The 18,140-nt window shown below is 39.0% G+C and overlaps 1 protein-coding gene across 1 annotated transcript in view; it reads right to left on the reverse strand.

Annotated features, from left to right (window-relative positions):
* grid1b (glutamate receptor, ionotropic, delta 1b) overlaps window positions 1–18,140 on the reverse strand; it is a gene marked incomplete at its 5' end in the record, with an annotated part of 528,834 nt that overhangs the window by 24,376 nt on the left and 486,318 nt on the right. Inside the window, 2 exons of the mRNA XM_081391989.1 lie at window positions 4,041–4,207; window positions 8,010–8,205. Coding sequence (XP_081248115.1) covers window positions 4,041–4,207; window positions 8,010–8,205 — 363 coding nt within the window. The remainder of the gene's footprint in view (window positions 1–4,040; window positions 4,208–8,009; window positions 8,206–18,140) is intronic.

The following is an 18,140-nucleotide window of genomic DNA, read 5'->3' on the forward strand; positions in this document are numbered from 1 at the left end:
CCGGTGTCTGTTCCTGTCCCTGAGCCGGTGTCTGTTCCTGTTCTAGAGCCCGTTCATGTTCCTGAACCGTTGGATCCGCCTGAAGGGTCGTCTCCGCCCCGGCCGCCTGAAGGGTCGTCTCCGCCCCGGCCGCCTGAAGGGTCGTCTCCGCCCCGGCCGCCTGAAGGGTCGTCTCCGCCCCGGCCGCCTGAAGGGTCGTCTCCGCCCCGGCCGCCTGAAGGGTCGTCTCCTCGTTGGCCGCCTGAAGGGTCGTCTCCGCCCTGGCCGCCTGAAGGGTCGTCTCCTCCCTGGCCGCCTGAAGGGTCGTCTCCTCCCTGGTCGCCTGCACAGCCTGCTCCGCCCTGGTCGCCTGCACAGCCTGATCCGCCCTGGTCGCCTGCACAGCCTGATCCGCCCTGGTCGCCTGCACAGCCTGATCCGCCCTGGTCGCCTGCACAGCCTGATCCGCCCTGGTCGCCTGCACAGCCTGCTCCGGCCTGGTCGCCTGCACAGCCTGCTCCGCCTGCACAGCCTGCTCCGCCCTGGCCGCCTGCACAGCCTGCTCCGCCCTGGCCTGCCGCCCTGCCAGAGTCTTCAGGTCCTCTTCCGCTGCACGGGCCTGGCCCTCCATCCCGCCCCCGGGTCCGCCTCCACTCCACCACCCTCCTGGACAATTTAGGAGCGTCTGGAATCCGCTCCTTAAAGGGGGGGCTATGTAACGGTCACCAGCTGGAGTGCCCTTGAGAGCCACCAGAGGGCACTCCACATCAGACACTCACGTTCACTCTCAGACTACAATTCCCATACTCACTGACCGGACTCATTATCTCTGAACACTCATCACATTCACCTGTACCTCATTATCACTGATTGCATTCACCTGTGTCCCATCACCCTGTTAGTCTCAGTCTATTTATACCTTGTAAATTCATTCACTCACCGCGAAGTCTTGTTAAGTGTTACACTGCATTTCTGAGCGTTTCCCTGGTTTTCTTGTTTCTTGGTTTTTTGATATCTTGCCCTGTTCCCTGGATTACTCTCTTGCCTCTGGTCCCTGGATTACTCTCTTGCCTCTGGTCCCTGCCTGTTTTGTTTGTTTTGTTTGTTTCTTTGTTTTGACTACCTGCCTGTGTATGACCCTAGCCTGTATGTTGGATTACGCCTCTGGATTGCCCCAGCCAATAAAGCTGCATTTGGATCTCCTACTTTGTGTCTCTGAGCAGTTCGTAACAATGTGATCTATGTTAAATTAATTGCACTTAATGTGCATTCAGTGTGTCAAAAACATTGCATTTAATTCACACTTAAGTGTATTGTTAACTGACATTAAAGTATATTTTAAATCACATTAATTGCCTGTCATTACATTTTGTAGTGCACTTTAAGTATATTTTAAAAACACTAGAAGCAATTATGAAAGTAGATATAAAGTTGTAATAAAGTACCAGTTAAGTTGTTCCAAAAAATCACTCTTAATGGCAACTTATTACATTTTATTTCAACTTAATATATGATATATTTGAAATTAATTACACTTAATGTGCATTAAGTGTGCCGAAAAGATGGCATTTAATTCACACTTAAGTGTATATATTTAAAGTATATTATTTATGTAATAAGTACACTTTATAAAAGTACACTTAAGTGCACTTTTTTTTCACAAGGGTCTTCCCAGCTGCATCAGAGTACATTTCCAACAGTCGCCCTAGGCCTGTTTTTTTATTTTTATTTTGGATATTTTTGCCATTCTTGGTTTGGAATTGGGGAACAATTTCACACAAAAATTCCTACAAATTGCTTTATTTTTTAGATAAAATATTATGTTACAATATGCCTTGTCTATTGAGATAAGAATGTTACGCTTTTATCTGCAAACATCACAAGTGTTAGGTATTGCTAGTGGTTGGGTCATGTTAACATATTCTAGAAAGATCAATAATGAGTGAGTGAGAAGGCAACAGAAGATCACTACACAGCTTTATGAAATCCAGCAGCAATACAATTTTACAGTCTTAATTAGTTACAAGTGATTATGTGCAGCTTTAGACAGTCTGCAAGCATCTGTTACATTCACAAAGGGATCAATTTGTAATGAGTCTAAAACTAAACCCAAGAAACAACAGTCAAATCAAAGGTTTGTGTGGAATAAAGAATGGCTGTGAACTGTGGGAGATTCAAAGCACCTGTGAAATAGCAAGTCATTTATTTGGTAATTGTAATATTTGGTAACCAATAATATATAATAAAAAATAAAAATCATATTTCTGCAGAACATGATATGTGACCCTGGACCACAAAACCAGTCACATGGGTCAATTTTTTTAAATTGAGATTTATACATTATCTGAAAGCTGAATAAATAAGTCTCCCATGGTTTGTTAGGATAGGACAATATTTGTCCGAGATACCATTATTTGAAAATCTGGAATCTGAGGGTGTAAAGAAATAAAAAAATTGAGAAAAATCGCCTTTAAAGTTGTCCATTTATGTTCGCGATTGTGCTGCATCCACTCACAAAAATAAATGTTTTATATATTTACGGTAGGAAATTTACAAAATATCTTCATGGAACATGATCTTTACTTAATATCCTAATGATTTTTGGCATAAAAGAAAAATCGATAATTTTGACCCATACAATGTATTGTTGGCTATTGCCACAAATATACCCGTACGACTTATGACTGGTTTTGTGGTCCAGGGTCACATATTTCTTTCTTGAACACATACAAAACAACAACAACTGAATATATGTTCTCTCATTAAATAAGAAATGTGTGGAATAATGTGGGATATTTTGTCTTGTTCATGTTTTGCATGTTTTTCCAGTAGCTAGAGAGCAAACTCTTCACCATACAAGTTTTTAAATTCTCAGAAGCATGTTCAACTTGTAATAATTATGACAATAGCTTTCACAAACTCCAGTCCAGAGAGTGCCTGACTCCATACATACTCTATACACCATCTGCATGTTATTCTTTAAAGGGGTCATATAATGCCATTTTTGTACAAGCTAATATGATTCTTTAGGGCCTAAATTAAAAGTTTGTAATATACTTTAATTAAAAATTACCATTAGTATTGTAACTTAAGAAAACACTAATTTTACCTGGTCAAAAACAGCTCTGTTTTCAGCATGCCATTTAAGTGCATGTGTCTTTAAATGATAATGAGCTTTGCTCACCCCGCCCCTCTGTTCTGTGCGTACACCGTTTTTAATAATAACACAATAACCATAACGCGTTGTTCATTATAAACGTGGGATTATGAATTATAGTGAGAACGTCGTACATAGAAAACATGCCGTAATGTACCCTGAGTGTAAACAGCCGCATTCATCGTGAAGCGTGCAGCAAGCGATTTGCAAAGATTAATATAAATATTAATATAAAGGTTAATAAAACGTAACACTCACTTCAGTTCTTCTGGAGGTTCAGCAGGAACATGAATAGTACCGAATTTTTTTTCAGGAGCAGCTTCTTAGCAAAACCAGCTTTATACTGACCCTCGTTTGTAAAGCAGTCTGGTGTGTGAAATGATACGCGCAAACATGAAAGCATTGACATTGATCGTGGGGAATATTCCCTTCGAAAACAAACTCAGCCACTGCGTCTTCAGCGGTTCGGATTTAGGAACATCAAAATGACTGCTGTGTTCCTTATTACACCCGAGAACAGAACACCACAATCGCTTCGACGCCATTCTGCTCATAGACAGTTCTCCAGCGTGTCAACAATGACCGCGCCGGTCCGCGTGGACTATGATTGACAGCTCGCTCACGAGTGAGGGCGGGTCAGTGTTGAAACGCTGCTGTCAATCAACAATCGTGGGAGGGGCGTCGATTTTGTGACGTCACAAAATCGAACGGCTTGATTTGAGATGGGGGAGAACATAAGAAGATTAAAAAAAAACTCTGGATCGATTTTTATCATTTTATGATGGTTGTGTACAGGCACTGCCAACACACATTTCAGTACAATCAACTTGTAAAAGTGCATGTACCATTATATGATTTATATGTACAAAATATATAGTTTAGTTGGGAGACAGGTAATACGCACTTTTGGGAGATGAGGTCTCGATAAGGACTCCCATGTTGCATGGCTATGCCATAGCCTTTGCTGCTCATGCTGTTGCCGGATACAGTGATGGTGCAATCGTCATCTGTCAGTGCTGCATACTCCACCACAGCCATGTCCCACAAAAATGCATACGGTCCTTTTTTGGCCTGCAGATAAAAGATATAACTTCAGAGATTTCTGACAAGATGCTCAAATAATCATCTTTTAAGGGTGTACAGTCTAACATTGCAGTCTAAAGGCCCATTCACGGCAAGAACAGTAACTATAACGATAACTATATAACTGTTAACCCAATATGAGATAACTGTTCATTATAAATACATGCTGCAGTTATGTACATTTAAATCACACTGCTTTAAATGCTCAAGCTTTTTATAGTTGGGTGTTTTCTGATTGGCTGTCAATGTTTTTATCATTCATCAGCTGAAAAAAAGCTTTTGTCTTTTGTTATCATCTGTGGTGTCGACTTCCCTATTCTCACTGAATTAGAACTATTATTAAACATTTATAGTTATAGTTATCTTTATAGTTATATTTATTGTTTTTGACTAGTTACAGTTATACTAGACTGTTATAGTTGACTGGTAGGCCTTACAATGGATCATTATACGTTCTATACTCAAAAGTTATTATTGTTTAAGTGTTTCATCATTGAAATCACACACTGGAGGCTAATCTTGACTAATCTATTGAGTTCTTTTCTCATTAAAAGGTTTCATTGATTAATCTGCCCTCATTGGCTGATTCAAAGGATTTAACATTCTCAACTCATTAGGCACTCTAAAAGTTGCTTCCTCAAACTCTTCAGTCTTCCTCTTTTCAAAGTTTCTCAAGGGTGGTGCTAGGATTCCACTGAAATTTCTTTAGAAAAAAATTAAAATACACACACAAAATGCATTTGTATGGCTATGCAAGCTAACACAATCATTTTAAAACCAGGTTTTCATGTTTTATGGGGACTTTCCATAGATCATTTTGTATACTGTATAAAACTGTTCTATCCTTTAACAATAAACCTATCCCTAAACCTAACCTAACCATCACAGAAGATTTTCTGCATTTTTAGATTCTATAAAAAAAAAAAAAAACTCACTTAGTATGATTTATAAGCTGTTTTCGTTGTAGGGAACAAAGATATTCCCACAACGTAGGGTTTAACAGGACCACCCGTACACACACACACAAACACACGGATTTTGGATATTGCCATCTTTGTAGGACATTTTGTCCCCATAATGCAGGGTTTACCTGGACCACACACACACACACACACACAAACACAACACACACGTTAGGTTTCCATGTTTTATGGAGACTTTCCATAGACATAATGTTCCCTTTCGAGGGAACTCTTCACTGCATCAGAAGTTGACACTATGGAAACACCTCTGTGTGATTGCGTCTTGAAGCATGTGTGAAATCAATTCTATGACATGGCAAGATGTCATGCTGTAGCGTGTGAAGTCATGACCAAACAATGCCAGCTTCTGTGGCTTCAGCAAGCGCTGTGTGTGAATTGTCTGTCCCAGTTATTGTTTGTTTGTCCCATTGTTCACTATAAAGATGTGTTGATGTTATGTTGTTAAACTGTATATTCTATCCCCTAACCCTACAATCACAGAGAACTTTCAGCATTTTTACATTTTCAAAAAACATAATTTAGTATGATTTATAATCTCTTTTCCTAATATACAGTGTATATATATATATATATATATATATATATATATATATATATATATATATATATATATATATATATATATATATATATATATATATATATATATATATATATATATATATATATATATATATATATATATATATATATATATATATATATATACAGTGAGGAAAATAAGTATTTGAACACCCTGCTATTTTACAAGTTCTTCCACTTAGAAATCATGGAGGGGTCTGAAATTGTCATCGTAGGTGCATGTCCACTGTGAGAGACATAATCTAAAAAAAAAAAAATCCAGAAATCACAATGTATGATTTTTTAACTATTTGTATGATACAGCTGCAAATAAGTATTTGAACACCTGTCTATCAGCTAGAATTCTGACCCTCAAAGACCTGTTAGTCTGCCTTTAAAATGTCCACCTCCACTCCATTTATTATCCTAAATTAGATGCACCTGTTTGAGGTCGTTAGCTGCATAAAGACACCTGTCCACCCCATACAATCAGTAAGAATCCAACTACTAACATGGCCAAGACCAAAGAGCTGTCCAAAGACACTAGAGACAAAATTGTACACCTCCACAAGGCTGGAAAGGGCTACGGGGAAATTGCCAAGCAGCTTGGTGAAAAAAGGTCCACTGCTGGAGCAATCATTAGAAAATGGAAGAAGCTAAACATGACTTGTTAATCTCCCTCGGACTGGGGATCCATGCAAGATCTCACCTCGTGGGGTCTCAATGATCCTAAGAAAGGTGAGAAATCAGCCCAGAACTACACGGGAGGAGCTGGTCAATGACCTGAAAAGAGCTGGGACCACCGTTTCCAAGGTTACTGTTGGTAATACACTAAGACGTCATGGTTTGAAATCACGGAAGGTTCCCCTGCTTAAACCAGCACATGTCAAGGCCCGTCTTAAGTTTGACAATGACCATTTGGATGATCCAGAGGAGTCATGGGAGAAAGTCATGTGGTCAGATGAGACCAAAATAGAACTTTTTTGTCATAATTCCACTAAACGTGTTTGGAGGAAGAAGAATGATGAGTACCATCCCAAGAACACCATCCCTACTGTGAAGCATGGGGGTGGTAGCATCATGCTTTGGGGGTGTTTTTCTGCACATGGGACAGGGCGACTGCACTGTATTAAGGAGAGGATGACCGGGGCCATGTATTGCGAGATTTTGGGGGACAACCTCCTTCCCTCAGTTAGAGCATTGAAGATGGGTCGAGGCTGGGTCTTAATGACCCGAAGCACACAGCCAGGATAACCAAGGAGTGGCTCTGTAAGAAGCATATCAAGGTTCTGCCGTGGCCTAGCCAGTCTCCAGAACTAAACCCAATAGAGAATCTTTGGAGGGAGCTCAAACTCCGTGTTTCTCAGTGACAGCCCAGAAACCTGACTGATCTAGAGAAGATCTGTGTGGAGGAGTGGGCCAAAATCCCTCCTGCAGTGTGTGCAAACCTGGTGAAAAACTACAGGAAACGTTTGACCTCTGTAATTGCAAACAAAGGCTACTGTACCAAATATTAACATTGATTTTCTCAGGTGTTCAAATACTTATTTGCAGCTATATCATACAAATAAATAGTTAAAAAATCATACATTGTGATTTCTGGATTTTTTTTTTTAGATTATGTCTCTCACAGTGGACATGCACCTACGATGACAATTTCAGACCCCTCCATGATTTCCAAGTGGGAGAACTTGCAAAATAGCAGGGTGTTCAAATACTTATTTTCCTCACTGTATATATTTTTTTTTAGAAGGGGGCCCTACAAATCCCCTATTTACCATGTACATGAATTCTTCATTACCTGGCTTACAAGATGCTAAAATGTACCCATTTCTAGACATGCCATCCTCTAAAAAAAAGCTCACAGCAGAATTGTGTCTAATAATTTTTGGATCAGTTCAGTCTCTGATGAATCAATGTCGAGCTCAGAATATTCTAGAATTCATTTGGCATTTGCTCTAGCCATAAACACCATACATCACTGTAAAGTGTGGAAGTGGAGGAAAAGGTGTCTGTCATGTTAACCGTTGTACATTGAATATTTGATGACAACAACTGACTTGCCAAAAATCTTATTGTAATAGACTGAATTTGGATGCAAATTATAGATCAGTAAAGTTGAAAGGATATACCAAAAAATTATGCCAAAAGATCAGAAAACTACATCAAAAACACAGCCCTCACAATGTCTTTCTGTTTTCATAATTCATGAAATCATATAGCCAATAGGTGATAAATGTTCATACCTTGCGTATGCCTTCAGAAGGGCTAGAGACGGAGAAGTCCTGTCCATTGTTTTTGCTGATAGTCCTCCACAGCTCTGCGTATGTGCTGTCCTGCTCCAATGGGTTTGTGCCTTTGGCTCTGAAGTAATCGTACACAGCTGAATCCCTAACAGTGCCGTAGGCAAAGTCCATCTGCCTTGCAAGATCCTGAAAAGATCTGTTGGATAGATAGGCAAGATCAGGAAAAAATAACTTCAGATTTATTGAAGTAAATGTATTTTTTAGCATATTCTAAGTGTTTTTTAGCACATGTGGTTGCTATACATTTCCCTCAACAATTGGCACAATTTGAGCTACCATTCATGTGTCAATCAAGATTGTTGTTTCATCTGTTAATTAATTGTAGTAAAACGTAGGATCAACCTATTCATTATAAACAATATAACAAGAAAAAAGCTTTTCTAATTATTAGTTGTTGTTTTTTTTGTTGTAAAAAATGTATAGGGTCGTTAGTGACCCGAGCTATGTAATAGTGTTAGTAGGCTATATTTTTTTTTCTGCACAAGAATATTTTAATCTCTTTTGACTCAATACGTGCAATTCACCTTTATTCCTCAAGGTGGCAATGTCTGATACACAATGATGTCATGGGGCCCTATCATACACCCGGTGCAATGTGGCGCCAGGCGCGACGCAAGTGTTTTTTGCTAGTTTCAGTCCGACACAGTTATAATTTTCACGTCCTGCGCCACTTTGTTTATGCATTTGCGCCCATTTGTGCAGCGTGCTGGTCTAAAAACGAGATGTGTTCAGACACATTGATGGCGCATTGCAATTTTGAGGCAACTGAAATAGACTGGTAGCCTGGTTCTACAAGACTCTTGTACATTTCATTTGTACAGAGAGTCTGGAATCTCTCCATTGAGAAACGTTTACTTCCTTGTAGGCGGGTTCTCTGTTAAAGTTCAAAACTATTGGATCTGCCCAGAGTCACTCAGGATCTGCCATAACCAATCGCTAACGTGTGGTCGTGACGTATGTCATGCGCCGAAACCGGCCGGAAACATTTACAAATTCAAAATGTATAAGGACAGTGATGTATTCAGTCAACTGTCGAAGCTGGGTCTAATCATTAACAATACGCCGCTGCGGTCGTTTCGGATCTGCCGCAAATGCTGTACAGTGATCACCAGGCTACTGCGCGATACGGAAACAACTTTTCTGCCCCCTTCACTTGGTCCTCCATTAGTGCAACAAGAGGGGAGACGACAACAACTATCGGCTTTGCATCCCTATCGTTCGCCTTAGCTAACTCATTCACCACTAGAACTGCCATGGCAGTCATTTTGACCGTTTTGAATTTTATATCTGCAATAACTTTGTTGAAAAAATAAATACAATCCTGCTGGTACCTGACTTTTCCTAAAAAGTGTCTGTATTTTCATTTAAAATGTTTTTCATATAAATTACCTATGTAAATTACACATAAGGCAAAAAAAAACAAAACAAATGAACATATTTACCTATTTCGGCCATAAACGGTCATATTGACCGCACTAAATTTCCCGGTATTATTATACCAATATACGCAACAATAAAATGTGGTAAAAAATACACTAAACATATTCAACAACAAATCATTTAAATGTAATGATATTCAGAACAGAACAAGAATGAAAAAATAACTAAAGCCAAAATGAAATGCTTTATAAGCGAAAGTGAAAGTAAGCGGCGTTGGGCTCACGTAACTCTCTAATTAGAATCAAAATGTTTCAACATTTGCGATGTATTTGGATGCTAAACTATTCTTTATCATAGGCTTTGAACTTCACTCACGTTCCAATATCGACGGAAAAAATCATCCTCTTCACACGCATAAAATGGTACGAATTGTAGCTTACTAGTACTGAGAAACAGAGCAGTGGAATTTTTATATGTTAGGTTGACTAGTTTATTATTATATTTTATTATGGCTATAATGAACAGGCTGCAATGCTGGAATATGGTGTGTGTATGTGTGTGTGTGTGTGTGTGTGTGTGTGTGTGTGTGTGTGTGTGTGTGTGTGTGTGTGTGTGTGTGTGTGTGTGTGTGTGTGTGTGTGTGTGTGTGTGTGTGTGTGTGTGTGTGTGTGTGTGTGTGTGTGTGTGTGTGTGTGTGTGTGTGTGTGTGTGTGTGTGTGTGTGTGTGTGTGTGTGTGTGTGTGTGTGTGTGTGTGTGTGTGTGTGTGTGTGTGTGTGTGTGTGTGTGTGTGTGTGTGTGTGTGTGTGTGTGTGTGTGTGTGTGTGTGTGTGTGTGTGTGTGTGTGTGTGTGTGTGTGTGTGTGTGTGTGTGTGTGTGTGTGTGTGTGTGTGTGTGTGTGTGTGTGTGTGTGTGTGTGTGTGTGTGTGTGTGTGTGTGTGTGTGTGTGTGTGTGTGTGTGTGTGTGTGTGTGTGTGTGTGTGTGTGTGTGTGTGTGTGTGTGTGTGTGTGTGTGTGTGTGTGTGTGTGTGTGTGTGTGTGTGTGTGTGTGTGTGTGTGTGTGTGTGTGTGTGTGTGTGTGTGTGTGTGTGTGTGTGTGTGTGTGTGTGTGTGTGTGTGTGTGTGTGTGTGTGTGTGTGTGTGTGTGTGTGTGTGTGTGTGTGTGTGTGTGTGTGTGTGTGTGTGTGTGTGTGTGTGTGTGTGTGTGTGTGTGTGTGTGTGTGTGTGTGTGTGTGTGTGTGTGTGTGTGTGTGTGTGTGTGTGTGTGTGTGTGTGTGTGTGTGTGTGTGTGTGTGTGTGTGTGTGTGTGTGTGTGTGTGTGTGTGTGTGTGTGTGTGTGTGTGTGTGTGTGTGTGTGTGTGTGTGTGTGTGTGTGTGTGTGTGTGTGTGTGTGTGGGCGGGCGCGGGCGAACAGTGGAAACATGAAAACATCTCCGTCATTTTGTTCAGGGCATCTACGAATATTATTTATTTATAAATTATAATTAAACTTGTTTAAATGTACAGTTTGGTGTTGTTTTGTTTTTAAAAGACATCCTAATAGAATAAATGCATTAATCTCTCAATTGGGGATTTATCATTAAAGATATAGAGTTTTGAATAGCGATCAAAATGACCGCTTGCGGCAGTTCTAGTAGTTATGGAATTCTGGCACTTCTAGTGCTAGCGGAGTGAGCTGGAAAATCAAACTTTTCCCGAACCCCGTGGGGAGGAGGGCCACAACATCATCGCCACCAACAAAACTTAGCAAACATTGTTCTTGCTCCGGCTTTAACTTCTGTATATTCGGCAGTTTTGTAACCACGGACCGAATAGCTTTTCTCACATCTTTCTCCGCTGCCATTACTCCAACTCAAACTGACGCACTACATCAATGTCATCGTTCTCAGCCACTCCCTCTGTTCGCTGATTGGTCCTACAAAAAATTGGTTTCTGGAAACCTAAGAATATACAGCAGTCCCAGACGTACAGTAGTACTGAAGGAAAATGAAATTGAGCGGAAGTACGTAGGAGGGCGGAGCCAGGCTAATAGACTGGGCCATTGACCAACTGAAACTTGGTCTAAAGTCAATGGCACAATATATATATATTTTTTTTGTTATTCAAAGAGCGTGTTTGTAATATGAGCCTATAGGCGGGTGCAAAACACACGCACACTCTGCTTATAACACACACAGGGATGTGCAGCAGTCCTTGGCAATTTAACGTGCCAAATATTAAAAATAAAAGGATTACAATGTAAAAAATTATTATTGTGTATATAAAGATATGGTGGATCTACTGCAGAGCAAATACTGTACACAATCAAATATTAGTGGGATTGTCACTTGGAGGATCTGGTGAAGAATCTGTCAGCGATCAAAACATTCATTTTGAAGACGTTGAAATTATAGTTTTGAGAATAGGGTTGAGATCACAAATATGAGCCAGATGCTGAATGTACTAGGGAAATGAGCTCTGATGAGGACGGTGATGACAAAAAGCATCTGCTCAAACTCAACCCTTTCAGGTTCCAAAAGGTACATATAAATACCAAATATATAATGATTGAAAAAAGTGTAACACTTCATTTTACAGTATCCTTGTTATGTTACATTTAGTAAATTATGCATACACCACGTTCCAAATTATTATGCAAATTATATTTTATACTGATTTTCCAAAATAGTCGATGCAAATGACAGTCAGTATAATTTTCAAGTCACCAACCGTTAGGGTATAAGTCAAATTTCATTGAACAAACCACCCAAAGAAAAACAGTATTTTTTTCAAAAATAAAAAACTCAAAATGCAGTTTCAAATTATAATGCAAAACAGAGTTTGAAAATATTTTGTAGGTTTTAAAGAACTGAAAATGGCCATTTGTTGAATTTGCAGCATTGGGAGGTCATATTTACTGCAATCAAAAGCTATTTCAATCAAACACATCTTAACAGGGCAAGTTACATGTTAACATAGGACCCCTTCTTTGATATCACCTTCACAATTCTTGCAACCATTGAACTTGTGAGTTTATGGATAATTTCTGCTTGAATTTCTTTGCAGGATGTCAGAATAGCTTCCCAGAGCTGCTGTTTTGATGCGAACTGCCTCCCACCTTCATAGATCTTTTGCTTGAGGATGCTCCAAAGGTTCTCAATATGGTTGAGGTTAGGGGAGGATGGGAGCCACACCATGAGTTTCTCTCCTTTTATGCCCATAGCAGCCAATGACACAGAGGGATTCCTTGCAGCATGAGATGGTACATTGTCATGCATGAAGATGATTTTGCTACGGAAGGCACAGTTCTTCTTTTTGTACCATGGAAGAAAGTGGTCAGTCAGAAACTCTATATACTTTGCAGAGGTCATTTTCACACCTTCAGCTCTCTCCTCCCATGATTCCGGCCCAAAACATGACTCCGCCACCTCCTTGCTAACGTCGCAGCTTTATTGGGACATGGTGGCCAACCACCAACCATCCACTCCATCCATCTGGACCATCCAGGGTTGCAAGGCACTCATCAGTAAACAAGACTGTTTGAAAATTAGTCTTCATGTATTTCTGGGCCCACTGCAACAGTTTCTGCTTGTGAGCATTGGTTAGGGGTGGCCGAATAGTAGGTTTATGCACAACTGCAAGCCTCTGGAGGATCCTACACCTTGAGGTTCGCCGGACTCCAGAGGCACCAGCAGCTTCAAATACCTGTTTGTTGCTTTGTAATGGCATTTTGGCAGCTGCTCTCTTAATCCGATGATTTTGTCTGGCAGTAACCTTCCTCATTATGCCTTTATTTGCACAAACCCGTCTGTGCTCTGAATCAGCCACAAATCTCTTCACAGTACAATGATCACGCTTAAGTTTTCGTGAAATATCTAATGTTTTCATACCTTGTCCAAGGCATTGCACTATTTGACGCTTTTCCACAGCAGAGAGATCCTTTTTCTTTCTCATATTGCTTGCAACCTGTGGCCTGCTTAATAATGTGGAACATCCTTCTTAAGTAGTTTTCTTTTAATTGGGCTCACCTGGCAAACTAATTATCACAGGTGTCTGAGATTGATTTCAGTGATCCAAAAAAGCCCGGAGACACAATACCATCCATGAGTTTGATTAAAAAACGAAATATTTAATGTTTATGACACTTAATTCCAATTTGCATAATAATTTGGAAGCGGTGTAATTACATACATAGCAACTAACCCTAAACCAAACCCTATTCCTAACCCTAACCTTATAGTATGTAGATTAATATAACTCAGTACTTAAATGTATAATTATGTTGTAACAAGGACAACGTAAAATAAAGTGCAACCACTTTTTTGTTTGTTTGTTTGTTTGTTTATCTGTTTGTAATTTCGCATTTCCTACTAGGCATGGAAAAGGAAGAAGTAGGTGAAATAGCTATAATAGCAAGGCCTTATAATAGTGATACTTCATTGTATGGCCAATTTTACATTTGTTTAGTGTATTTTAATAAGATAATAAGATATTAAGATATTTCATTGAACAGTATTTTGTATTTTATTTTGAAACATTTATACTGAGGTGTTTTGTAGCAATATTTTATTTTTCAAGCATTATGAAGAACATAAAGAGTAGAAAGTAATTGGGATTTGACCAAAGTATTTTCATGTTATATAAATTGTTAAATTGTAACAATAAATTGTTTAAAACATAATAAAAAGCAATATCATTGGCTCTACTGACTTAAGCTAAAGTTGCTCCATTTAATTTCTCCGAGTTTGAATTTATTCATTTATCATGGTAATGGTGCCATAGTATTCATACATCAACAGGACAGGGACCTAACTTGGCAAGAGCTAACTTCAAAGTCCAAAGACAACTCTTAAGTAATGTGAGATGTTGGACCATCTGTTCTGCTAATGGAGCTGTCAGGTCCATAGATGAAACATAAGCCAGTAAAAGGAAATGTTTCACACTTTAATGGTGGTTTGCTTGTCAGTCTACTGTCAGAAAAACACTTAAAACTGGTATACAACAACTGTATGTTCAATTCAGTGTCAGAAATTAGCTTTTTAATATTATTATTTATTGCTTCAGCTTGCTTGGCTGTAAAGCTATGTATGTTATACATTGTACGGTGCAATGTAGTGTTCTGTGGTGCTAAACCCCTAGTTGGAATACAGTAGCTTGTTACTGGAAAGTTTCTGTTGAACACTCTTTTCACCACATATTATCACAAAAAGAGTTTCACACTTTAAAATAATACAAATTTCAAAGCTGCAAGCTTCAAAAGCTGTGTTGTCTACACTGCAAGGGACACTTTATTTAGTTAGTTAGTTAGTATACTTTATTGTCCTTTTTCAGGAAATTTGTCTTGGACTCAAAGCTGCATTAATACACAACATACATACATACAACATATGCACACACAAACCAATAAAGAGCTAAAATCTACAAAGAGCAGTCGTGCATAAGCATTAGAGGTTTCTAGATGTTGAAGAGTCAAATGAGTGATAGTGTTAACAGCATCAAAAGTCCCTCTTCCCACCATATAGGCAAATTGAAATGGATCCAACAATGAATTTACACTACGTTTCAGTCTCGACATCACATACCTAAGGGCTTCTCCTCTCCAAACATTTCATAATTACAGAAGTTATAGCAATTGGTCTAAAATCATTATTATCAACAGCACCTGTTTTTTTAGGAACAGGTGTAATGATAGTATTTTTCCATAACAAAGGAACCGTATGACTGTCTAGCGATTGCTGGAAAATTGGACACCAAGCTGGAGTTAATTCTTCTGCACACTCTCGTAAAAGATAAGCTGAGATACCATCTGGCCCAGTTGATTTCTTAGTGCAAGTTTTCCGTGTTTTCCGGAGTTCTTCCATCTTAGTTCTCAGTGATCTTACATTTCCAAGAATGATGGAAGGGAGAGGCGGCCTATTCGACCTCCGTCTGAAACGCTGTAAAACTCCCCCTCGTCTGCCCCTTTTACGAGATCTCCGGCGTAGATCTGATTTCCATTTCAGCTCCTCCGGCAGGTCCACCATCGGATTTAAATCCACTGATCGAGGTGAGAGCAAAAACAGGGCTTCTCTTGTGTATGATATAAGAGTTTGAGTCTCCCCACACATAGTGGTTGTTAAAAACCATGGTGATAAGAGTTCCCAAGTAATAAATATCCAGACAAGGATGTCTGTGCAAGTGTTGCCATTGAGTAGCTCGCTAACTAAGAAAAAATAAATAGATAAAATAGATAAAAGAAAGCAATCAAACAACAACCGTAAAACATAGACACGTGCAGCCAGAGCCCGGGTCGCAGCCGTGCAGCGCCACCGGAAGTAGCTTTTTTCATTAGTCCACTTTAGACATTGTACTAACTTTAAGTAGCTTTGCAACTTGTCACCTACCAGTCATTAGAGCATTAGTAGACTGTCTGTTTAATATCTGATAAAACTTTATTTTGATGCTCCCCTGACAGACATTCTACATTGCAAATCAATGAGAGTTAGTTGATGTAGTTGCAAAGTTACTTAGATGTACAGTAGACGGTCTAAAGTGGACTATCGAAATAAAATGTAACCCTGGAGATACATCCATCTGCACAGCCACTCTGTGGATACTGGGTAAGTTGTTTATTTTTTTAATCAGTTTTCCCATTAACAGCATTATTTATTCATTCAGAACGATTTTCAGATGTGGACTGCACACAAAAACAATGATGAAAATGAAAAACAATGAAAACAATGTTTTTTTTTCACATGAATGGCTAATCATAATGTAATGGTCTACTCTCAAATGATTTGTCTCCATTTATTTTCAATTACCTCCATCAAACCCTTGGCACACTTTAAGAAGTTTGTTAAAACTCAATGGGCTCAGGAGTGGCGAGATAGATGCTGCTGTAACTTTAACCACTGATGTCGCTATTGGACAGTCAGAAAAAAACTATTAATAATACACTTTTTTATGTCATGTTTCATAATATTTGCATTATTTTTGTACTGTGGGTTATTTACTTGAAGACAAAAAAAATACTGTTTAATGTAATTTTTTAGTATTATTTTTCTTTATTAATTTTCATAATAATTGCTAGATGCTAGATAATTGCCCAATAATTTCAAATATTGATATCGTTTCACTTTAGCTTTCTTTGCTGCTGCAAATGTGTTTGACAACCACACTGTCACAGCGGCCAAAAAAAGACAAAAGACATAATAAGAGTTAAGAGCCCAAATAATGGAAACACTAATCACTGTTATGGTGATTTCAAATGAAACACATTAGAGATAAACCTCTGTTAATTCTCAATAAAAACTTCTGTAGACGTCTGACAGAAATAAAGTCAGTCTGGTTAGTAATAAGTGAAGCTGGTAATGCTGTTTGTGGAGTTGTTTAATCCTCCTCTGCTGAGATCTTCAGAGATTTAATGTCTTATTTTCTCTTCAGTTGATTTCATCTAAGGCTGTGGCTAAAGTCAGTTGTAGTTCTTGTGTTTCTGCTCATCTCTTTTTCTTTTCTCTTCTTCCCTTCAGTGATTCTGCTTGTTAACAGGCTTATTAAGGCTGAAATTACTCAAATTTAACATACACAGACTTTGTAGCTCAGATAAGGTCCAGTTCTGGTTTATTTCTTTGCTCTTGGCTGACATGTGGCATTGCTATAGCCTGCTTGTGGCCCAGATCTGGCAAACAGGAGCGGTCCGCCCAAGTGCCATCATTCCACGCTGCATGTGGGATGGGCTGAAACAATTTTGCTATCTGGGAGTACAGTTGGCATATTCTTTACAAGGAAAGGAATATTTTGACTGATGCAAATATTATATTAAGAAACTATCCCTCGGTATACATTTGTGGTATATTTGAAATATACCACAAATGTATACCGAGGGATAGTTTCTTAATATGGAAAGTGGATTGTACCATGTGTAAGTAGGAGGTATACGTACCTCTTTAAACATAAGCAACATGTTTTTCTACCTTACAAGGAAGTTGAAAGTTGCTCAGTGGTGTATATAAGCTCAATCCTTACTGTACCACCCCAGAGAAACATAGAGGCATGAGGGGGTGAGGGAGACAAACACCAAGAAACCATTGCAGGTGGCATAATGGGGTGAGGGAATAGAGAAATGGGGAACAGAGGAATCTGGAATGAAGACCACCTCTCATGTAGCCTTATTCTTCAATGCCTTTTTCTCTCGTATGTCTGATACATGTGTAACAGCTTTAACTCTGTCACCTTAGCGGTTATATTTCTCCACACCATTAGGGAGCGCTAATCATCTTTATAGATGAGTATTTAGACAGGTACTATACCTGAAGAAGTAGGCAAGCATGTGGATAGGGGAAGCAATGGCTTTCTTGGGCTTTTCCGTTTGACTTTATAAGGTCCTATGATTGAGGAATGTGTTTCCTTTTTGGTCAATCAGTAAGTAGTATGTTTTTTTATTTTTTTTTTTATTAACAAATATTACCAAAACCAGAGTGTACATGTATTTAATGTATAACTATGATATTGAGTGTGTTGACCATTGGGCTATTCATGCTAATTGTGACCGTGTCGTCTATTTAGATGGACCTTTTTATTCCTGTGCTTTCTTACATGGGTGAAAGTACTTGCTTCAGCTAACTTTCTGCTTTGTGGTTTGGTGCTTGGATCATGACGCTTGGACGTTTAACATCAGCTAAGTTTAATCATTCACTTTTCCAGTCCAGATTCCCCAAACGCTTAACTTTTCTTGT

This window comes from Scardinius erythrophthalmus (assembly GCF_964197995.2).
Source record: "Scardinius erythrophthalmus genome assembly, chromosome: 18".
Classification (NCBI taxonomy): Eukaryota; Metazoa; Chordata; class Actinopteri; order Cypriniformes; family Leuciscidae; genus Scardinius; species Scardinius erythrophthalmus.